At 39.2% G+C, this 25,620-nt stretch overlaps 1 protein-coding gene across 1 annotated transcript; it reads left to right on the plus strand.

Annotated features, from left to right (window-relative positions):
- Window positions 1-15,851: 15,851 nt before the first annotated feature.
- Window positions 15,852-18,679, plus strand: LOC145141103 (putative F-box protein At2g36090). The gene is made up of 3 exons (XM_079074440.1): window positions 15,852-16,158; window positions 16,827-17,371; window positions 17,896-18,679. The coding sequence occupies exons 2-3, from the start codon at window positions 16,840-16,842 to the stop codon at window positions 18,486-18,488; spliced, it is 1,125 nt and encodes a 374-aa protein (XP_078930566.1). The 5' UTR covers window positions 15,852-16,158; window positions 16,827-16,839; the 3' UTR covers window positions 18,489-18,679.
- The last annotated feature ends 6,941 nt before the right edge of the window (window positions 18,680-25,620 follow it).

A 25,620-nucleotide genomic window follows, 5' to 3' on the forward strand; every position in this document is an offset into this window, starting at 1 on the left:
TATAGAGTCCAACATTGGTAGCCGTGCCCTTCGAAACCTGACAAATTCTGCACCGTTTAACATATCGATCCACTTCCTTGCGCATAGTAGGCCAAAAGTAAGATGATTGCACCAACTGTAAAGTGCGATCACGCCCGACATGCCCCTCACCATGCAACTCCTTGATGATTTGAAGACGAAGACTAGAATCGGGGACACAAAACTGATTCCCTTTGAAAAGGAAACCGTCATGCACTAGAAAATCAGACCTCACAGATTGTATATCCTGCAGAATAACAGAAAAGTAAGGATCAACAGCCAACTGCTCCATGAGTACATCCAACCCTGGCACACCAACCCTCATGGAAACTAGCAAATTACTTCTTCTGCTCAAAGCATCTGCCACCCGAATCGACACTCCAGACTTGTGCTTCACAACAAAAGTGAACTTTTCCAAGAATGTCATCCACCGCCCATGCTTATGGGACACCTTATCTTGACTTCGGATGTACCTTAGAGAATCATGATCTGTAAACAAAACAAACTCTTTATGAAACAGGTAGTGACGCCAATGCTTTATAGCTTGGACCACTGCATAGAATTCAACATCATAAGTGTTATAACGCAGCTTTGGCCCCGTCAACTTCTCACTGAAATAGGCAACCGATCGTCCCCCTTGACTTAGAACTGCTCCAACTCCAACCTTTGAAGCATCCGTGTGTAATTCAAAAACTTGAGAAAAATCTGGTAATACAAGAATCGGTGCTGAGGTAAGCTTCTCTTTAACCAGTTGGAAAGCCGATTTTGCCGCCTCTGTCCAAGTAAAGGTCTTCCCTTTCATACAATCAGTCACAGGTGCCATAAGGGAACTGAAGTTTGGAATAAAACGCCTATAGAAAGAAGCAAGACCATGGAAGCTTCTGTTGGATATAGTATCTAAGTCCATAACTATATTTGGTATGTACTTGACCCGACCCGGCATGGTCCATTTGGGTTGTACTTCACCCGAACAATTTACGGATAATCTTTTGAGAATAGTATAAGTTATGATTTATTAATATATTATAAGTTCTAATATATTAATATAAAATCATATTATTTAATTAGTGTTGATCTATAATTAATTTAGAATTAATTTAGAGATCAAAAGTATGACTAATTAAATATGGGCTCTTGTATTTATATAGTGTGGGCTAATGCTTATTTGGAATGGGCTAGGCTTGCATGGAAAGTCCATGGATACTCCATGGAGCTTTAACCCATGGATCTCATGGAAATGAAAAGACATGGGTATTAGGGTTTACATGGATGTAACCCTAATCCACCACACTATATAAAGGAGGCTTTGGTTCTTGAAATTGTACTAGTTGATGTGTGTAAACTAAGAGGGCCGATTTCAAGAAGTTTGTGACTATTCTCTCAAGTTTCCAAGTTTGTGGTGATTTGTGACTTCCATTTGAGGCATCCACATTATTGGTGCTAGGCTCTCAAACTCCAAGCAATCAACTACTACTACAAGGTAAGTAATTCTACTAGTTTTATTTGATTCAAGTACCCCATGCCATGCTAGTTAGGATAAGAACCTTGGAAAAATAATTATTTGCATGTATCTTAGTCAAACATAGATCCAAGGTTTCTAGGGTTGCATGTACACCATAGGAGTGTTAGAATGCTGAAAACCCATCAGCTTCGTACTTCAGTGATGGTATTTGGAGTTGGCCATTGTCTGACGGCTGCCACCTTAGATTCGTCCACCTGTATTCCTTCACCAGAAACAACATAACCCAAGAACAAGACTTTTGGGACCATGAACACACACTTCTTCACAGCTGCATACAAACTATCCCTGCGAAGTAAGGTCAAGACCTGTCGCACATGGATGGCATGCTCTCCAGGAGTAGCACTGTAAATAAGTATGTCATCAAAATAGACGACTACAAATTTACCAATAAAGGGCCTGAACAATTGGTTCATCACACACATGAATGTACTAGGAGCATTTGATAAACCAAAAGGCATCACCAACCACTCATACAATCCTTCACGAGTCTTGAAGGCAATTTTCCATTCATCACCCGGTCTAAGTCGAATCTGGTAGTACCCACTCTTTAAGTCCAGTTTGGTAAAGATAGTGGCACCACTGATCTGGTCAAGCAAGTCATCAAGTCGAGGAATTGGAAATCTGTACCTCACTGTGATCTTATTGATGGCACGACTATCAACACACATACGCCAAGTACCATCCTTTTTAGGAGTCAACAAAGCAGGAACAACATACAGGCTCATGCTTTCCCGAACATGACCTTTTGAAATTAATTCCTCCACCTGTAGACACAACTCTTCATGCTCCCCAGGACTCATTCTATAATGTGGCCTATTAGGCAACTGTGCTCCTGGTTGTAAATCAATATGGTGTTGGATGTCACGTAAAGGTGGCAGGCCATCAGGTAATTCATTAGGGAAAACATCATCAAATTCCTTAAGTAAAGGAACCATAGCCTCAGGAACTTCAACCTCCTTAGTCACCTCCTTCCCTATCAACACAAAAATGCCACCTTCTGCCTCTAACTCCTCTTCGAACTGAGTAAGGGTTAACAGAGTGCCCGAAGGTCTTGCAACAGGCTCCTTTGGCTTACTGGGAACCAAAGTTATCTTCACACCACCAAACATGAAACTATAAGTATTGGATCTCCCGTTATGATATATATTACGATCATACTCCCAAGGTCTACCCAACAATAAGTGACAATCATCCATCACAACCACATCACACCAAACATCATCTTTATATATAGTACCAACAGAAAATGGAACAAGAGCTCATTTAGATATAGTTACCTCACCACCCTTCTTAAGCCATTGTAGCTTGTAAAGCTTGGATCTATTTTCAGTTTTCAACGCCAACTTTTGAACCGCCTCTTCAGATACCAGGTTATCACAACTTCCTGAATCAATAACGAAGGAACAAACCTTACCCAAAATAGTACATGTTGACTGGAAGATGTTATGTTTGAGCCAGTCATCACCAACAACTTTCGGTGTATAACAAGAGCGTCTCACCACTAAATCCACTCCTACATCTCCAGTTACAACTTCTTCTTCGAATTGAGGCTCGTCATCATACACCGGGGCATCTTCGTAATTTTCACCAACATCATCATTTTGCCAATCTTCGGGCTCAGCAAACAAGTGTCGTTTACCAACCTTCTTGCACTCTGATTGTCGGTGACCCGTCTCTCCACAATTAAAACACTTTAAGCCACTACTACCAGGCCCCCTAGGGATTGGTCCAACACTGGTACCTGTTGGCCTCTGTTGATTAGGCATAACACGGGGTACTATACCACCCGTCCCGGAACTTCCTCCAACAATGGCAGACGAAGATGAACCGCCCACCCGACGGTTTTGTTTCTCAAAAAGCAATGCTCGTTGGGGTGCTTCATAAATGGATATCGGGTCAAACATATTAACAGAGTCCATGATCTGAACCCGTAAACCTCCAACATATCGAGCCACAAGTTGTTCCTCTGTCTCCTAAATATCATTTCGAGCGATTAATTGGTAGAACTCGGTTGTATAAGCATCAACCGACTTCGGACCCTGCTTCAGATTCTATAGGCGTTGGTACATCAATCGTTGAAAATTATGGGGCAGAAAGTTGGACCACAAACACTTCTTCATATTCCTCCAAGTCACAACCTTTGATTTTCCTAGTCTATCTCGAGTCAGTTTCAACTGTTGCCACAATGCATATACCCTGCCACGTAGCCTGGTAGCGATCAACGGAACTCTCTTGTTTTCAGGAACTTCGTTGAACTCAAACACTTCTTCAACTGTTGCCAACCAGTCGATGAACCCCTCCGGATTCAAACTAACCCCATCAAATTCTGGTATATCAATTCTCAATCCGGCCTCCCAACGCCTATTATCAGCCCCACGATTATGCCTTGTCTGCCTCACCGGGTTCTCATCGGAAGACGAACCGCCACCATCACCAAACGGATTCCCAAACTCTTCATCTTCCACTTGTGACTGAGTTTGAGACCTATTTCCTCCTCGATTCATCAGTTCGACCATTCGACTAGTCAACTGGTCAACCATTTGATCCATCCTCTCCTCCATCCGTGCCATAAAGCGTTGTTCTAGTTCCTGTTCATGAACATCACCGGGTGGTCTGTTTCTCCTTGGAGGCATTTTGAACCAGGAATTCGGCTTTGATACCAACTGATGCATCGAACAAATGACCAAAGATCAAAACTGTTGATTCTAGAAGAATACCCAGGGTAATCTTGCCCAAACCACGTTGATTCTATGAATACCGTGGGATTGACTTCAAAATTCGGTAAACACACACGAAATTTTGAGAGAAAAATGAAAGTTCTTTAAACTGATCAATGACCATCCAGATTACATCAGAAAGACTTAAATAAGAAGCATAATTTTAAAAGAAACCCTAAAGAGACATGGGCCAAAAACAAACCCAAAAACAAAGTCCAAAAATTATGAAAAAAACACAAAAATGTCCATAAGTCCAATTTAGAAAGCGATTTCTGGACTCAAAAATGGGTAAGTCCCCTTCGAGAACTTATCTAGACGTGCTCCTTGCTTCAAGCTTCGATTTGACTGGTCGTAGGCCCAAAACGGAGATCCGTACCCAAAGTTATGGCCGTTTCCGTTAAGCCCCTTTAGTCACACGATCGTGGGCCTCTAGGAACGCAAGTGCCCGATCCTCCACACTAGGGTCCGCATCACTGTTGGATAAGGTGTCTAAGTCAGTAACTATATTTCGTATGTACTTGAGCCGACCCGACATGGTCCATTTGGGTTGCACTTCACCGAAACAATTTATATGGATAATCTTTTGAGAATAGTATAGTTATGATTTATTAATATATTATTAGTTATAATATATTAATATGAAATCATATTATTTAATTAGTATTGATCAATAATTAATTTAGAATTAATTTAGTGATCAAAATGAACTAATTAAATATGGACTCTTTTATATATAGAATGGGCTAAGTTCATTTAGGATGGGCTAAGCTTGCATGGATAGTCCATGGAGGTTTTAACCCATGGATCCTATGGAAATGAAAGGTCATGGTTATTAGGGTTTAGATGGATGTAACCCTAATCCTCCATACTATATAAAGAGGTCTTTGGCACATGAAATGGCACTAGTGTGTGAGTACAAAGGGTGGGCCGATTTCTACTTGGTGCATACTATTCTCTCAAGTCTTCCAAGGTGTTTTGGTGATTTGTTATTCCACTTGAGGCATCCACATTATTGGTGCTAGGCTCTCAAGACTCCAAGCAATCAATCACAAGAAAAGGTATGTTATTCTACTAAAGTTTTTATATTACAAGTACCCCATAACATGCTAGCTAGGTTGAAAACCTTGGAAATCAAATTTGCATGTATAATAGAGAAAACATAGATCCAAGGTTTCCAGGGTTGCATGTACACCATAGGAGTGTTAGAATGCTCAAAACCCATCAGTTTCTTCACGTGCTCATGTCCTACTGACCAGAAGGTCAGGTGTGCCCTGAACCTGCTGAGGACTGGGGCAAAGGAATAGTGGAGGTTGATGACTGGATCGTACTCGGATGATCAGAGAGTTGCGGTTACTTGGGAGCAGTTCAGGGATATGTTCCGCGCTCGCTACATTCCACGAGTCGAGCGGGAACGGTTAGCTCAGGAGTTTCTGGATTTGAGACAGGATAGTGAGACGGTGGCGTAGATCACCCACATGTTCACGGAGAATGCGATGTTCTGCCCGGAGTTTGCTTCTGAGCAGGCTCAGATGACACGTTATCTGAGCATGCTCAAGACTGACATCCATCAGTTTGTTGCTACCCAGCGATGTGATGCTTTGTTGGAGTTACAGGAGGCCGCTAGGCGGCGTGAGTTGGAGATTGAGTTGCTGTTGAGGGAGCAGCGGCAGGCCCCGACACAGTCACAGCCGGCGCCGAAGCGGTCTAAGACCGCTGATTCCAGGGTAGGGGACAGCAGGGCCGCACTTGTGGCAAGTGCGGGAAGGGTCACTCGGGGGGTTTGTAGATCGGGTAGCGGGTGCCGCAAATGCGGAAAGGAGGGGAATTTTACGAGGGATTGTCGCCAGACAGCCCCGGTTCAAGATATAAGGATTTGTTATCACTGTCATCAGATTGGTCACGTGAAGACCAACTGTCCACAGCTCGCGGCCAGGCCGGCGCAGGCTCCAGTGCCGGCTACACTGAGGATTACGGAAGGGAGTCAGGGTCGAGCAGTGCCCCCAAGGGCTCAGGGATGCGCCTTCCAGTTTACATCAGAGGAGGCCAGGGTAACACCAGACGTGGTTGCTGGTATGTTTCTATCCCTTATCTTACTAATTATATTTTTTATGCTTATATGTTGTACCTGTGATTAGGTACGTTTTTAGTGAACTCCTTAACTTCTTTGGTATTATTCGACTCGGGGGCGAGTCGGTCGTTTGTTTCTCAGTCTTTCAGTAGGGAGTTCGGCTTGCTAGTGGGAGAGCTAGAGTATCCGTTGCGAGTCTCTATTGCCAACGAACACGGGATTTCTATGTCTTCGGTCTATCGGGGTTCCGTATTGGAGATCTTCGGGGTATCTTTCCCGATAGACCAGATCCCGATTCCCATGGGGGAGGTATGTGTGATTGTGGGTATGGACTGGCTTAGGCGCTTCGGTGCCATGATTGACTGCGAGGGTCAGCGGGTAGTAGTTCGAACCCCAAGTGGGGGGGGGGGGAACTGATCGTTTAAGGGGAGGGCACCAGATTGGGATCAGGGTTTTGTTCGACTATCAGGGCTCGGCAGTACATTCAGCACGGGTGTGCGAGATATCTAGCGTATGTAATGGATACGTGGGTCAGGGATCAGGTTTCAATATCAGAGGTTCCAGTAGTCAGAGAGTTTGCTAACGTGTTTCCGGAGGAGTTACCAGGAATGCCTCCGGAGAGGCAGGTCGAGTTCAGGATCGACCTTGTGCCAGGTGCGGCCCCTATCGCCAAGGCGCCGTATCGGTTGGCACCACCAGAGATGCAGGAGCTGTTATCACAGCTGCAAGAACTGATGGGCAAGCAGTTCATTCGTCCGAGCAGTTCTCCATGGGGAGCGCCGATTCTCTTCGTCAGGAAGAAGGATGGTTCACACCGGATGTGCATTGATTTCCGGGAGTTGAACAAGTTGACGGTGAAAAACTGTTATCCACTCCCGAGGATAGATGATCTATTCGATCAGTTGCAGAGAGCATATTGGTTCTCCAAGATAGACATGAGGTTCGGGTACCATCAGGTCAGGGTTAGGGAGGAGGACGTGGAGAAAACCGCGTTCCGGACTCGTTATGGACACTACGAGTTCGTGGTGATGCCGTTTGGGCTCACCAACGCGCTAGCAATATTTATGGACCTGATGAATCGGGTCTGCAGACCGATGCTCGACCGCTCGGTCATAGTGTTCATAAATGATATCTTTGTGTACTCCAAGACCAGAGAGCAGCATGAGGAGCATCTACGGGAGTTATTGGGAGTTTTGAGGCGAGCACGGCTTTATGCCAAGTTCTCGAAGTGCGAGTTTTGGTTACGAGAGGTTCAGTTCCATGGACATTTTATTAACCAGGAGGGGATTTTGGTCGATCCGGCCAAAATCGAGGCGGTTATGTAGTGGGAGGTTCCGAAATCTCCCTCGAACATCAGGAGCTTCTTGGGATTGGCAAGGTACTACCGGAGATTCATACAGGATTTCTCCAAGATTGAAGTACCCCTCACTCGTCTGACGAGGAAGGGCGTGGATTTCCGGTGGGGCCCCAAGCAGCAGAGGGCGTTTGAGACCCGCAGACAGCGACTATGCGAGGCTCCGGTCTTGACTCTTCCAGAGGGAGTTGAGGATTTTGTGGTGTTTTGTGATGCATCCATCACGGGACTGGGAGCGGTCCTCATGCAGAGGGGACGAGTGATATCCTACGCATCGCGACAGTTGAAGCCGCATCAGACGAGATACCCTACTCATGATTTGGAGTTGGGAGCGGTGGTATTCGCTCTCAAGATTTGGAGGCATTACCTCTATGGGGTCCGCTGTACTATCTACACGGACCATAAGAGCCTGAGACACATCATGGTTCAGCCGAACCTGAACATGAGACAGCGCAGATGGCTGGATGTAGTCAAGGACTACGACTGTGAGATCATTTACCACCCAAGTAAAGCGAACGTGGTTGCGGACGCTCTGAGCCGCAAGTCAGCTGGATCTTCTACTCTAGTGACGTGCATAAGGATTTCAGTGGATTCTCCACTAATGGGCTTGATTAGGGAAGCACAGGCAGAGGGTATGCGTCAGGAGAATTGGAAGCTTAAGAGGATTATGGGTGAGAACACCCGGTTTGTACAGGATGGCCGGGGATTATTGACCCATTGCGGTCGGGTCTGGGTTCCGATGTCTGGTGGGGTCAGACAGACTATATTGGAGGAGGCCCATAAGTCTCGCTTCTCTATTCATCCGGGGGCCACCAAGATGTATCGGGACTTGCGATTGAGTTACTGTTGGTCGTGCATGAAGCGAGAGATCGCTTGGTATGTTGAGAGGTGCTTGATCTGCAGGATGTTCAAGGCCGAGCACCAGAGGCCGCATGGCAAGCTGCAGCCTCTAGAGATCCCCATGTGGAAATGGGAGCAGATCACGATGGACTTCATCACCAAGCCGCCGAGAACGGCAAGGGATTCGACGCTATTTAGGTCATCATGGATCGATTGACCAAGAGTGCTCATTTTCTGCCCATTTGAGAGAGCTCATCGGCCGAGAAGCTGGCCGATGTGTATATACGCGAGATTGTCGCTCGCCATGGGGTTCTGGTCTCTACCGTTTTAGGCCGTGATGTTCGGTTCACCTCCCGTTTCTGGCAGAAGTTCCATGAGGAACTGGGAACACGGCTGCACTTCAGTACAACCTATCATCCGCAGACGGACGGCCAGAGTGAGCGGACCATACATACTCTTGAGGATATGTTGAGAGCCTGCGTTATTGACTTCGGTGGGAGCTGGGACTCCTACCTACCCTTGCAGAGTTCTCCTATAACAACAACTTTCACTCCATCATTGGTGCTCCACCTTATGAGCTGTTGTATGGACGAAGATGTCGCACCCCAGTCTGTTGGGGCGAGGTGGGTCACAGAGTGATGGGTCGGACTGAGGTAGTCATGCATACTACCGAGATGATTCAGCAGATTAGACAGCGACTGCAGACCGCACAGAGTCGGCAGAAGAGCTATGCCGACCGGCGCCGATATGAGTTGGAGTTTTAGGTCGGTGACATGGTGCTCCTGAAGGTCTCACCCTGCAAGTGTGTGATTTGCTTCAGGAAGAGGGGGAAGTTGGGTCCCCGATACATTGGGCCATTCAGGATCACTGCCAGGGTTGGCAAGGTGACTTATCGATTGGATCTTCCGGAGGAGCTCAGTCAGGTCCACAACACTTTCCACGTGTCACAGTTGCGGAAGTGCATAGCAGATGAGGGGGCAGTGGTATCGTTAGACGATATTCAGGTCGATGGGCGCCTGAATTACGCGGAGAGGTTGGTGGCTGTTCTTGAGAGGAAGGTGAAGGTTCTACGGAACAAGGAAGTACCTTTGGTAAAGGTACAGTGGGAGCACAGGAGGGGATCCGAGTGGACTTGGGAGCCGGAGGCTAAGATGCGGGAGCATTACCCGGAATTGTTCACCGCAGTGGACTTAGAGGACGAAGTCTAGTTCAAGTGGGAGAGAATTGTAACACCCCGACTCTCAGGTATAAACTTTACAACCTTATATTCATTTTGGAAGGTCTACTCGACTAGTTGGATGCCCTGACTCGTCGAGTAGGACTGAACTTGGTCGCACGTCTTAAGTGACCAACTCGACGAGTTAGAGGACACAACTCGACGATTTGGAGCTGGAGGATGAAACCCTAATTTCCAGGGTTTTGCACCCTATTTAGAGGGTCATTAGCCTCCCTTACAGCCCCCCTTGAGCTCAGAAACCCTAAATTGTATTTACTCTCCATATTTGTGTGTTATTAAGCTTGGAAGGTGGATTTTGGTGAGAAGAGCTTGAAGTCCAAGGAGCTTGGAACAAGGAGAAGTTGTGGATCTGAATTCTACTCCATCTTAGCATCAATTTGAAGGTAACAAGTCGTTACCTTGGCTCTCCATTAGCTAGATCTCTTCATACATGGGTTTAGAACTCTTTCTAGTGTATTGTTGTGGTATTTCCCGATTTGGGGCAAGATCTGAAGTTGTAACTTCAAATCTGGACTCCTTTAGCCCCACATTGTCACAAAGTTCTAGTCTTTGTCAAGCTATGGCTTTCTCCTTTCCTTAAGCTCCTTCTTTAGCCTAGTTTTGGCTCTTAACACCTTGCATGCACGTAAAGTTTGGACCTTTACGTGGTAACTAAGACCTAGGAGACTAGATCTACCAATTGGAGCTTTGGAGTAGCTTAAAGACATTTGCATAAGAAGTGGACTGCATGAACTCGACGAGTCGCATATACGACTCGACGAGTCCGATGAAGATTTACCGTGGTTGGGTTCTGCATGGACTCGACGAGTCAGTAAGGGTTTTCCCCGACTTCTGGACACGCATGGACTCGACGAGTTGGTTGGAAACTCGGCGAGTCAGTGAGGGTTTTATGACTTTCTGAGTTCTTGAAGAACTCGACGAGTTGCTAACTGCACGCGACGAGTCGGGTCAACATGGATTGTTGACTTTGACCTTGACTTTGACTTTGAACAAGGGTTGACCAATTGGACTTTTGAGGGTATTTTGGTAGATTGGGATTCTGATGGACTTGGTCTTATGGTGGTTATATGTGGTGGGGTTCGTGACAGTGATTCGAGAGTTGATCTTATAGCTACAGCTCGACACTTGTGAGGTGAGTTCTCCTCACTATATCAACAGGGTCTAAGGCACCAATGCCGGCCCTTATCGGATTTGTATCCGGTTTTATTGCATGATATGCTTATTGATTTGCATCCTGGTAGTTAGGATGGTGATATGCTTAGTGACCTAGTAGGTCGGTATCCTGGTTTATAGGATGGTTGCTATGTTAGAGATCTGTTAGATCGGTATCCGGGTTATATGATGGTTGCTATGTTATTGATCGGTATCCTGGTTATAGGATGGTTGCCATGTTAGTGATCCGTTAGATCTGTATGACTATTTGTACTTGCATGCTAGCGTATGATATTTATGTGCACATGTTTGTTGGTTTGGGGGATTGGGTTGAGGCAAGTCCTGCTTTGTGTTGTAGGCCAAGATAACCAGGGCGGACCGGGTAGACTGCAGACCCGAGAGGGCATATAGTCAGGCCGAAGGCCCGACGAGCGGTCCGAATAGGCTGAAGGCCCTGAGAGGCGGTCCAGACATGCCTAAGGCGCGGAGAGCGGTCCAGATAGAGCAACGGCCCGGTGCGGGCGGTCCAGTCAGACTAATGGCTCATTATGCATGCTGTGTTTGTTTATATGTTATGATTATAATCGTATGGCGTTGGTATTTTGGGGGTAACTCACTAAGCCTTCGAGCTTACATTTATCGATTATTGTTTCAGGTACTTCTGATGATCGCGGGAAGGCGGAGGCGTGATCGTGCACCTCCTTACATTTTATGATTTGATTCTGGGAAACTCTAACATTGAACTATTTGAAAAGAAGTTTTGTGATAATCATTGGTTTTGAAATGTTAAAAAAAAGTTTAAATTTGGCATGATTTTTATGGATGTTACAAAAGAAGATCATTGGTGGTTGGTCTCGTTTAGAGTCTTATTTTGAAGGTGGAGAAACCTATTGTGTTATATGATAGGTTTTACATTAAAATTTTGGTACCAAGGAGAATCCGGAAGACATGTTGACAAGATCGTTGCCGAGAGAGAAGTTTAAGATTTGCGTGGACTTAGTTTATGTTTGCATGAGTTAGGCCCCTTTGGGGATGAATGTCAGAAAGGGAAAAGAAGTTTTTGTTTAAGGTGGATTTGAGAGGATACTCAAGTCATGGTGAAGATTGTTAAATGTGACTTGAGCATTTGGAGCATTCTCATGGCACACTTGAATATGATGACACATTTGGATATGATGACACACTTGGATGTAATGACATACTTGGATATGATGACATACTTGGATGTGATGGCACACTTGTATACGATGGCACACTTGGATATGATGGCACACTTGGATACGATGACACTATTTGGGATGGAGCATCTGACATAAGAGTGGAGCATCAGAGGAAGTGACATGCACTGGAGGTGCCAGTTAATGGCACATCGAAGAAGTGTCATGTACAAGAGGTGTTACGAAGTGACAGGAGGTGCAACTCAATAACACCTCCAATATGTTCAATGAACAAGAGGTGCCACCAAGTGTGAAGGTGTCACTTAATGTCACACTGATGTGCCAGCATGGTACCTTGACAAAGTGTCATGAATTGGAGGTGACACATGTTTAATGCATAGGAAGTGACACACTTAGATGTGATGGCACACTTGAATATGATGGCACAGTTGGATACAACGATACTCCTTGAATATGATGACACTCTTTGGAATGAAGCATCTGACAGAAGACTGGAGAATCGAAGAAGTACCATGCATAGGAAGTGCCACGAAGTGACAGGAGGTGCCACTCAATGCCACCTAGAAGATATGTCATGCACTAGAGGTGTCACTAAGTGACAATGTGTGTCATGTAATAGTACCTGGTGTGTCATTGGTGGATGTTGATGTCAATGCGATGTATCTCAAGGATGAAGGTTACAGAAGCAGTTGCATGGTGGATTGTGATTGGTTGACACCTTTCGTAAGCATATATATTAATGGGCTTGGCCCATTAGGGTTGTAGGTTTGATCCCTAGTCTAGAAATAGGGATGCTTGCTAGTCATTTCTAAAGTACCTTTTGTATCCTTAGTGAGTAGGACGAATCTTTGTTGCATTGTACTTGTAACCTCTGTTTGAGAACTCTGTGAATAAAGAATACTCCCCTCCTGCCCATGGACGTAGGTCACCTTGACTGAACCATGTAAATATTGTGTATTTGTGTGCTTTTGGTTTTGTGAGTTATCCGCATTACTTCCGAACAAGGGTCATCGGATTTTGGCAAGTGGCATCAGATTTGTTCTAATTTCTTGACAAGTGTCATATGGTTTCCCTAACAGGTTACGAATCTAAAATATTATGTGGGTAGTGTGTGTTCATTTTTGTTTCAAATTCGATGTTGACCATTTCAGATATGGTGTTCAACAGAGTTCTTGTTGTGTTCATTGTTGGCAGTTTTAAGAACAAACCTACCTATGACTTTCAAGTCGTTCCCAAATTCTCTTTTAAAATCGAACACATTTCTCTCTTCACTATCTAGGTTTGTTCATACCTGATCCATAATAAGGTCGTTCCCAAATATGTTTCTCTGAAAATCAAATATGTTTCCCAAATCATTTTCTTTGAATATCGTGTTTGTTTCAATCATCTATGAAAATCATCGTTCCCAGAATTCTTTCGAATTTTTATTTATGGGGACAAATATGTTTATAAGTGTGTATGTGTGTGGTTTAAATTTGAAAAATGAAACCATATATTCTAAGTATGTTCTTACCCGGGTCCACAAAACTATATGTGCTTTTCTATCCGATTAATTTATGGTGGTGGTGGCAACAATGGACAATGGTGGTCGACGGTAGTAGTGGGATGGTAGGTGGTGGTTATGGAAGGGATGGTAATGATGTGGGTGGGGATTTAGGGTTTCGGTGGATGGGTTATCTAATTAAAACATTAATTTAAAATAGAAAAACATAACAATTAATAAACAAATCAATCAAGAGTATAATAGTAATTTTAGATAAATTTTGAAATAAAATAAAACCATATGAGTTAACTACACAAGAAATGAAACCATATGGAACAAACAAACAAACAAATACACACACACACACACACACACATATATATATATATATATATATATATATATATATATATATATATATATATATATATATATATATATATATATATATATATATATAGTTGTTCCGAATCAACTTGATTTGGCACACAACACCGCATAAATTTGTCTAATTATTTTGTAAGAAATACTACCATTTTGTTGATTAGCATTTACCAGATTGGATCCACATATGTTGATGCATTAACCACTGGTTTATCGGGACCACGGTATATGAGCGATTTAAATATCATCGGTTTTATGTCGATTTTTAGGTCGGATCGAACCAGTTTATTGGACTTAGATTTTTGAATTTCACTTAACACCTTAAAATAATTTACAAAACAAATTGAATTGCTCGATCGACGTGAAACTTATAATTGTATTTTTCTTTAATATATTTAATTAATATACCACTTTTTATTTATATTTTTAATGCTTGAAACACCTTAAAATAATTTACAAAACAAATTGAATTGCTCGATCAACGTGAAACTTATAATTGTATGTTTCTTCAGTATATTTAATTGATATACCACTTGTTATTTATATTTTTAATGTTTTAACTTATGGATGTCAAATTCTTGAGTTTTAATATATATATATATATATATATATATATATATATATATATATATATATATATATATATATATATATATATATATATATATATATGCGCAGAAAATAAACAATATATGTAAATCTTAAAAGCTGAAAGCTGATTTGTATACAACAATTTTTCTCCATACATAACAATTTGTGTTTTTAAAGTTGTATTGTACAACTTTATAAAACACAAATTATTATATATATAAAAAAATTCTCATCCTAAAAACTAAGGCCCCGTTTGATAGACATCTGTTTAGGTCTAAACAGATCTTTCTGGCTGAATGGACCGAAAAGACTGTTTGATATGCACAAAAAATAGGTTTTTCCCGGTAAGATATGTCTTTCCTAGAAAGTTCCAAAACCATATCTTTCTGTTTGAATAGGCTGGAAAGACAATTGTGCCCCAAACCCTGCCTCTTTCTTTCTTGGATTACTGATTTCTTTTAAATAATTTTTAATTTCTTTTTTGTTTAATTATTATTTTTTATTAGATTATTATATATTAAAAAATATTATTTTTAATATATAATATTTATGTATTAATTGATATTATTTTATTCTATTATTAGTTTCTTTGAAATAATTTTTTTTTATTTCTTTTTTATTGATTAATTCTTTTTTATTAGATTATTATATATTAATAAATATTATTTATAAATATATAATATTTATATATTAATAAATATTACTTTATTGGATTATTAATTTCTTTTAGTTAATTTTTATAATTCATTTTTATTTGATTATTATTATTATTATTATTTTGACAATATCACCATCATCCTAATATATTTTAAAAAATTTCATCCATCCCACCACTACCGAACATAAACCGGGTCAAGAATCACACGTTGAGTTATAAAAAAAATAAAAATGACGAGAAAGAATAACAACGTATCATCAACTTGAAAAACAATAAACTAAAAACAACTTAATCGACATTGTATTTAGATTTTTAAATGATCATTGTGTAATTTTGATTTTGTATGAAAATTTGTATGTTTTTGTAATTATTCAGCAACTTCATCAATCACAGTATAGAACAAGAACAACAGGTAATATTGTCATTTTTCATCATTCAGCACAGTTAATCAGATGTACAATTAAACAACATGGTTTCTTTCCAGTAAAAAACTTTCTCATACAACACTTTTCAAGACAATATTTTTCCAGATAGAAACTATCAAACGGAACATAATTAAACTAAAACTGTTTTTACTTTGGTATTAACCAATAACCATGAAGCCACAAAAGCTTCTAGAAGCTTTGTCTGCGGGGCTCCACAGAGATGCCGGTAGGCGGTATGTATACATACATCTTGGTCAGTGTTTCTATCTTTGTTGCCGTCAAGTATCAATCGTCTTGAATGTCCAAACACCAAACACACCGTTCGTCGTTGGCCCAAACTCGATTAAAGCCTCACTCATCACTCTTCTCACTCCCAAATTCTTACATCAAATTGGGTGACCTAAATTTTCGGACTTGGGTCCAAATTTGATCATCAGATCCCCGGAGTGGTGTTATTTTTTTTTTGTCCCCCTCTCGACCTTCTTGATATTCCGATAATCCGATCAAGGCTCACATGGGTTTCTTCTGAAGGTGCTCTCTCTTATAATTTTGTTAAGCTTTGATCTTTTTTGAGATTTGGGTGTGGGTTTGTAACTATTTTCAGTTCGCATGACTGTGTTGTTGTTTGTAGATCGTTTTCGTTGTCAAGATTCTAGTGCTAGTTGTACTCTAGAGGTGTAATTCGCGTGACTGTAGTCTTGCTGTGTGTGGTTAAAATTGCTATTATTTTGATCCTAAATGAGCTGAAAATTATAATCATTTTAACCAAACTGAGGTCTCAGTGATTGGTTTGAGTTTGCAAAAATTGAAGTAAAAGAAGCTACATTTCATATCAAAGGATTCTTACAGATGAATGCCCAAGACTTGTTATATGTTGGAATGCCATGTGAAACCTTTTCTTGATAAATGTTACTTCTTTCAAATTTTGGAGTGGTAGTACATTGGGCAATGGGCATACCACTACAAATACACAATTCATATATGATATATGTATTATCATTATATTTATTTCAATTAGAAACATTTTATTTATCAATACACCACACTTAAACAAAAACGGGTGTTTGTATGTGCATTGTTGAAGTGAATAGTGATTGTTGCTACTTGAAGAATTAGAATCTGATAATAACACATTTGTCTTAATAATTAGCTTTCTTACGACTTCTTATTTGCTATTTGAATCTTAATTATTTTGATAGATGAAGTACAAAAATGTCAGTGGCACAAATTGAAAATATGGGCACATTAAGCAGTGATCTCTTCTATGACATACTAAGACGCCTCGATGGTGCGACCCTAGCAAGTGCATCATGTGCATGTGCAGCATTTAGTTCCATGTCAAAAGAAGAAAGGTTATGGGAAGATGTATGTTCTTCAATGTGGCCTTCAACAAAAAGAGATGATGTCAAAAACCTGATATTATCAATTGGAGGGTTTAAAAAATTCTATGGAGATTGTTTCCCTCTTATTGTAAACAAGGAGGTTCCCGAGTTTAGATGGAGTGATTATCCCGAGTATACAGAAGAACTGACTGAAGCCGAATATTATGGGGATTTTGATGAATTTGAAAATGTTTCGCCTTCTGATTTTGTGTCGATGGTGGACATTAAATATAAAGATAAAATAATCTGCTCGAAGGTTATTTGGGGCATACCGAATGCAAATGGTTTTGATGGTTGGTTTTCTAATTGTCCATTTCGGATCGATTTGTTTGACTTCACGGGTCAAGGCGATGACCACACGGGTATGCTTGCCTTTTTCTCATTATCTAAACCAACATACTTACATTTCTTTACCGATAATGGTTATCTACTTTATCTCTCACCTATAATTGCAATGTACTTGCATTTTGCTACCAATATAGGCATTTTACTTTGTTATGTATTGCTACTTTTGGTAAAGAAATGTAAGAATGTTGTTGTTATGAGTAAAAAGTTGTACGTACATTGCTATTATAATGTTGTGAAATTGTTGGAAAAAAAAAAGTGTGTTTAGTAGAGAGGTTACATAAGTAAAAATGGGTTATATTACAATCTTTCATTCTATTCCATGATGGAAAATAACACCTAGTGTTTAAGGAATGAAATCTACTAAAAAAAACATTTTCTAGTATACACCACTCAAATCTTCTTATTCTGACCATAATCACACTTCCAGCAATTTCTAAACCTTATGACCTTTTTGACTCATTACTTTTTTAAAACAGTTTTATAAATTTCACTGAGTTAACCCGTGATGAATAATATAAACTTGAAATGAATGAATCAGGTGGAGTTACTCTTTCTGTTACGGATGGTTTGCCTGTGGTAACCTCAATGGAGAGAGAGAGAAAAGACGGGAAACTTTGGAAACAGCTTTGCGATGGAATCAGGCTGAGTTGGATAGTGGTCAACACAAAAGTCAAACAAGCAGCCAATTTATCAAGCTGGAGTCCGTTGACCGGTCAAAGACACTGGCCTACAGACAAAGATTTCATGCTAAGATTCGGGTCAATCCTCCCAGCCAAAGACATTCTTTCATGTCAGATGGTGGAATGCATCCTCGCCATGAAGTTTCAGGTGACCGAAGCCACCATCGATGGGGCCCACACGACCCTGAAACTGACTGAACTTTGTATGCAGTTAGAAGACATGGAAGGTGCACATGTTAATGGGAGGAACAGTTTGCTTGTGCTTAAACAAGGGTTGAGGTGTGACAGAAGCAAGAATTATAGCTTGGCGCTTGAGTCTTGTTATTTGTATTCCAAAGTGCAGAGTGAGATTAAAGAAGAAAAGCTGCGATATGAAAGTTGGTTGGATCGATTGTGGATTTTTGGTGGCATCACCACGTTTTTCGCCTTCTTATGTTGCTATTTCATGTGAAATCCGAGGTTTGTTGATTGGGATTTCTTTTTGTTGTAAATTTCAAAATTTTATTCTTTTCATAGGATTTATCCCGCTTTTTAATAACTTATTGGGGTTTATTGTAAGAAAGATAATATATAACTTCATTAAAAGGGATAATGTCACTTATACAGGACCAACTATTTTGTATGTATCCAAAAAATTATTCCTTTTTGCATGCCATAGCCGATAAGTTCAATTTTTTGTTATGACTTTGGTCTGTGACTTTTGCAAATTTGTTTTTGTTTAATGTTTATACAACTTTTTTCTGAAAATTCGCAGTGTATATATAATTTCCTTTTTTTTTTTACAAATTCATTTTTAAATAAATGTTTTTTATAACTTTTTATCTTTTCTTATAACCATCATTAGAACTAAAAAAAAACGTTTCTACAAATTTGTTTTATGAATTCGTTTGTAAAAGAATTTAGAAAAAATATGAACTTTTAAAAAATTATAAAAACGAATTTGAAAAGATGAAATTATTAAAATGGTTATAAAACATGACTTTTTGGATAAATACAAAATTCTAAGTTGCTTAGCATGGTTATAAAAGGTGACTTTTTTACATGAATACAAAATTCTTAACTATCATAACTAGGGGTGGAATTGGTACGGTACCAAGTTTTTTTTTCCTTCAAACCGTGTACCGTACCAATTATAATTGGCATAAAGTTTTACCTACCAATACCATACTAATGATACTTGGTACCAATTTAGTTGGTTACCAACAAATTTGGTTGGTACATATTGGTATTGGTATATACCAAAATATTTAAGTAATATTTATACTTGAAGAGTTTGAGACTATAATCTATATAAGACTTCACATTATAATCATCACTTAATGGTTAGAAAGTTTTCCAAATATGAACGTGAGTTGAAGTTGTGGTCGTCACTTGTTTCACTAAATCATTTTAGTGTTATGTACCTTTCTTAACCTTGTGTTAGTAATTTATTTTACTATAATGTTTCGTTTAAAAAAGAATCAATATCAATAGAATTATATTACTAACTCCGACTATTACTTGTTAGTTGTTACTCCTATTTAAAACTTGAAAATGTAAGAATATATATATATATATATATATATATATATATATATATATATATATATATATATATATATATATATATATATTGGTTGGTATGGTATAACCGTGGTATTCAAAATTTTGTACCGTTACCGTACCAAGACTATTTAATTGGCATGGTATTACCGGCCAAACATATTGGCTACCAAACATGTTGGCTACCGATTTTATTGGTTCGGTTGGTAACATGTTGGTTGGTTCTCCGTGGTACATATTTGTCAGCCCTAATCATAACATGTTTTATGTTTACTTAAACTAGCAACCTACTTTAACTTCTTCAAATGCTATAAACGGATAAGCCTATAACAATCACTGACTTTTGAAACCTGTTATCTTTCTTATTTATGGTTATATGTCACTCACGTCATTTAATATTTAAATTTTATTGATTCTGACTGGACGCCGTCCATTGGCGACTTATGATGTGGCACATGTTTTAACACGTAAGCATAGTAACCGATAAGAAAATATCATTAATGCCTTAATGGTGATGATCGTGAAAAAGGTGAAATTAGGTTAAACAAACTTTAAAATCTGTTAAAAATAGGGACTCAGAAAGTTTGTTAAAGGAAAGGAGGTGGTTATTTTATTTTATTTTTTCTATAAAATTATATATGCGCATCCCCCGTTGATTTTGTGGTTGAGAAAACATAGGAAGCAAAACATAATGATTGGTATGTAATGTTGTTAAAATATAAATTTATAAATTATAATAGGCCAGGCCAGCAAGTACAATTTTCTTAATGGTTTGTACACGTTGTTGTGTTAATGTGTTATAGTATATTTTCTGGCATACTAAAATGAAAAAAAAAAAGATATATAGATTCGGCCAGTTGGGCAAGTTTAGAGGCAAGACGAACGAGACACAACAACAATAACAAATAACCTCTTTCCCTTTAAAAAAATGAGATAAAGGGTGGATGAGATGGTAGGCAGTCGAAATCAATGTTTTAAAAATCGGTTGGAACCTGCCGGTCGAACCGGGGAAGAGATTGGTTTAACTAGCATCGGTTTTATGTCTATTTCTGAATCATAACGAAGTGACCGATTTTTATACAAAAATCCGGTCAAACCGATTAAATTAAACTGGCTGAACCGGTTAAATAAAATAAAAACACATGAAAATGAATCATTTTCATAACAAACTATAGTTTTTTTAATAAAAACCCATGATAAATATTATAAATTTTTTTAATGCATTTTTTGTTTCCTTATTATACTTTATTTTATTTTTGATGTACGTAAATTGATGTAAACTTACGGTTATATGTTTTTAATGTATTATGATTGATTTTCGACTTGTATTTAAGAGTATTTTTAATGTTTAAACTTGTAGATGTTTATGTATGTGTAGGAAAATAGAAAAAACAGATGAAAATTATAAAAACCGATTGAACAGACAGTCGAACCGGTTAAACCGAAAACCGATCACCATACCAGTTCAACTAAAAAATCAATTTTTTAAAACATTGGTCGAAACTTGGTTCCGAATAAGACATGTGACAAACAAAAAGGAAAAAGATGAACTAGGAAAAGGCAAAATGTTTGTTTGTCGAAAAAGATATCATGTGTATTACACATCAGACCATCGTCAAGCAAGACAAACAAGATAGATTAATTGTTTAACATGTTAGAGGGTATGAAGCGGAAAAGGAGTGAGAGAACATTTCCCTCACCTTAGAACACCATACGGAGGGTGAGGAAAGATGGGTGCGGGAAAAGAGTGAGGGGGACATATCCCTCACTCTCTCTCCTCGTGTAATTGGTTGGTTTTTTTTCTAGTTTTTTTCTAATATTTATTAAATATTAAATTATATATCTACTAAAAATTATAAAAAAATATATCAAAAATCACGGTTTTTAATTCCCTGCAAATTGAGTGAAATATTTATATAAAATATTTTTTTTAGAAAGATAAAAAAATAAAAGGTAGTGAAAAGTGACAATTTTTGCCTTTCGACGAGGGAAATGAAAGCGAGAGAAAATTGGCATGACACTCAAAAAACGAAAGATTTTGCCCATACATGTGGTCTCATCATATAAATAGAAATCAAGATGTTAGTAAAGTTTTCTTTAATTTTTTTAACCCGATAAGAAATATTATGATGTGTTCACAAAATTCATATATTTTCACGCTTCGTTAACACGTAATTTAATTGTGAAATCAAATATATTTAATGTGATCCCATGTTGAATTTGATAGTCGCCGGTTTCATTCCCTCTACAATAAAAAAACATTCTTTTTCATTTATCATGTCCTTACACTTCCCAACAAAATGAAAAGTGTGAATGGATGATCCACACAGTAAATAACATCATTAGTAGTCTTATGTAGGGATGTTATTCGGTCTAGAACCGGCCCGAACCATACCAGAACCTAATAAACCGAAAAACCGAATAAGCCTCAAACTAAAAACCGAATACCACTATTCAGTTCCATTCAGTTTCGGTTCCGGTTTTGTTCGGTTCTATTAAGATTTGTGTTATCTAACAAGGTGTTCAGAACTATCGGACCCGAACCGAAAAAACGAAAATTGAATACCACTATTCTGTTCCAGTCGGTTCTGGTTCCGGTTTAGTTTTTATGTTGAAAAACTCCGCCCTAGTCTTATTTTTCAAGCTCATCAGCCCACCTTATGTGGCGGAAGCTTTACATGTGGCATCCCACTTACTGAGTCCCACTTCGTCCACGTCCGTTCAAAACCAAATCACGTTCTCTAATTTATTCAATAAACCAACATCTTTTTCCCATCTTCATATGTTTGGATTCTTTTGTTACTTAATTTCACATTCCCACACATCATAAAACCATCCACCGCTTTATACCTTGTGTTTTCCTTGGTTACCCATCATATCATCACAATTTAGGTGTTCAGATATTTCCAGTCGCAAAATTTATCGTCTCTCGAGAAGTCATTGTTTGATAAAACCACGTTCTGCTTCCATTCCATGACACCCATATGGCCTCCATTATATGCCAACGTGGAACAAGCCCACTTGGTAGAGGCTTTGCCTCTTAGATTGGAGGTCTCAGGTTCTAATCCAGACGTTGACGATTTCAACTAACTTGGTATACTAACTTCTAACCACTAATCGGCCGAATACTAGAAGAAAAAAACCAACACACTCCGCCAGCATCAACCTAAGTGTGAAAGAAAAATGGCATTGTTAACACCCTGTCGCGCGCGTATTAAACAAGTAAATTATCATTGTTGGTTGCACTAAAAATATAGCACAGGGAAGCAGGGTCGAATCCTCGGGGACACAGCCTAAAAGTCAATGCATTTTTGCATCAGGCACATCTAGTCAAGAAACAGAATATAAAAGGGGTTTTAATTATAAACTAAAAACTAAAAATGCAGTGATATTAAATTAAACGAAAATCAATATAAAAAACGATTCAGTTCTGCCGCGACTTTCTTAATCATGTAACCGATCCAGATCTGATTATTTGAGATGCGTTCTATCTAAGCTGATATTGAGAAAAACTAACAAGCTCTAGTAATTTCTCTTTTACCTAAATTAGTTAATCAAAACAAGCTCTTTGAATTAACCTAACATTTCACTATTCAATTAAACAAGCTCTTAATTAAATCAGAAAAATTGCATTAAGTTCTTTGTAAAATTCTCAGCAATATCCAATACTTCTCACAAGCTCGGAAGCGTAAATATATGATTTTTTACAGTTTATAATAAAGTCAAATCCCAAACACGGAACCAATTTATTACTTGTTACTTTTACCAGTTGACAAGAACAATTATGGATTCTATTAACTGATTAACACGAATGATTAAACCCTAATTAGGTGATCAGACTAACAAGAATCAAAATCAAACATTCATTAAGAACAAAACTGAAGAATCTAGATAGAAACACAAATCAAAAACCTGATCTAATGATTAATCACATGAAAAGTACTTGTCTTTGCTGAACTGAAGACTAAGGCTTTAGCCAGGCATGGCTAAACTCTGATAAAAACAAATGAAAAGAGACATCAAACAACTAATCTTACTGATCTACTTGAAGGAGATGACCCACAGTCTTCAGATCTTTAGAAATCGTTGAAATCGGAAACGCCTCCAAAATCGTATTTTCGTCGTCTGGTACCTCTGGAATCGCCAACTTAGGTTACTGGAAGGTTACGGGGGTCTATTTATACGTCCAACAGCAAAAACGACGCACATGCGATCGCATGTTTCAAAGTTGTGATCGTAGGTTTTGAAGAAAACGCGTCTCAGGCCTTTTTAATGAAGTAGGATGCTATTTTGGCACTTCTTTGAGATACCTGCGATCGCATAGAAGGAAGTTGCGATCGCATGTTTTCATTTTTTACTTCCGGATGAATTTTTGGCACAAAAAAACATCGAATCCAAGTTGCGACCAAAGATGCAATCGCATGGACTAGAGTTGCGATCGTATGTTTTACCTAAGACGTCCGAAATTTCGTCTACTTTTCAGATCATTTTGAATCGCGCCAATCAGAGTTACGGTCCATGAGATATGATCAAAATACTGACAGGGAGTCAAAGCTGCAACAACATTCTTTAACTTTAAATTGCATATTCTATCTTCGTGTGATCAATTCGATCGAATTTTTCTTGATCAAAACATCTTCCAAGCATTCCTCAACATCTTTTATAAGTTCCAAGCTCCATTTTAATCTCCAAACACGCATCTAACTGCTCCCAAAGCACTGCTCCACTCGAACTATCTGAAATTGACATAAAAACATGAGCAGTATGGGAATTCTAATGAAATACATGAGTTGAACATTATTTAAATAAATGACATGCAAATTTACAAAATATGATGCTAAATGATAATAAAAACTACCATATAAGATGCAAAAAATGGCATCTAACAGACATCTATTATACTTTTTCCTTAACTACTTCATAGACTCGCACCCATATCACTTAGTTCTTGAACTTTATGCATCCACCCATCGACACTATCATACTGCCACCATCCATGACCACCCACGACTCGACCACCATTGACCATCCGGTCGACCATATCACCTCCATCCCATCATCGAACTGTTCACCACATGACTACCCTTATTGATCTTTTGGTTGTAAGGTCCCAAAAATTACAAAGAGATTTTTCATTTTTAAAGTAGATTAACCAATTAAAACCTTTTACATAAAGTCAATAAGTTTCTGTAACATCCTATTTTCGGATCATCTGTGATTTAGGGTTCGTGGGCTGCAACCCATGCATGAGGAAGCCTTGAGGCTGCGACGAGTTACTAGAAGCGTAGGGCTTCTCGCCACCTTTCCGTGGATATGAGGTTCGTTGGAAACGGACTTATAACGAAGAAGCTATGAAGTTTGAAGTTTTAGCAAGTTTAGTCCTTATTGAGAAATGGGTGGCAAATGAGTACGCAGGGCGTAAGTATGTGTACGCTCAGCATACTTATGTGCGTAGCATGGACGCAGAGACCACCTAGTACGCTAGGCGTACTAGGCAGAGAATATAAACCCTAATATTTTGAGGTGACCCTATTTAAGGAACATGTTGACCTCCTTTTCAGCCACCATTTCTAGCCTCCAACTACTCACAAAACCCTAATCTCGTTTCCATGGCTTGTGTGAGTGTGGTGGTTCATTTGAGTGTTTTTGGTGAAGCTCTTGGTGAAGATGGAGTCTTAAAAGATGATAGCTTGTGCTTCTAGCTTGTGGATCTGAGTTCTACCCTTGTTGGTGCATCTTCCAGAGGTATAAAGTTCAAAACTTGCTCATTGTTGTGCTATTTCTTGTTTTGGGTCCATTTTAAGGGTTTTATGTCCCAAGATTGGAACTTTGTGAGTTTGGTGAACTCTAGAGAAAATCTCATGTCCTTTTAAGTGTATTGGGTTGCCTTAATTCATGAAAATGAGAACTTGGTCGTCTAGACTTCTTCATGCATGTGTTAAGAGGATTTAAGAGAGTCTTAATGGTTATTTTGGAAGTTGGGTCCCATTAAGACATGCAAACTGATAAAGTCGCCAGCTGTATTAGTTAGGAGCTTGTAT

The sequence above is a fragment of the Lactuca virosa genome, chromosome 9, assembly GCF_052849685.1.
Source record: "Lactuca virosa cultivar CGN04683 chromosome 9, Lactuca_virosa_CGN04683_v6, whole genome shotgun sequence".
In the NCBI taxonomy this organism is placed as follows: Eukaryota; Viridiplantae; Streptophyta; class Magnoliopsida; order Asterales; family Asteraceae; genus Lactuca; species Lactuca virosa.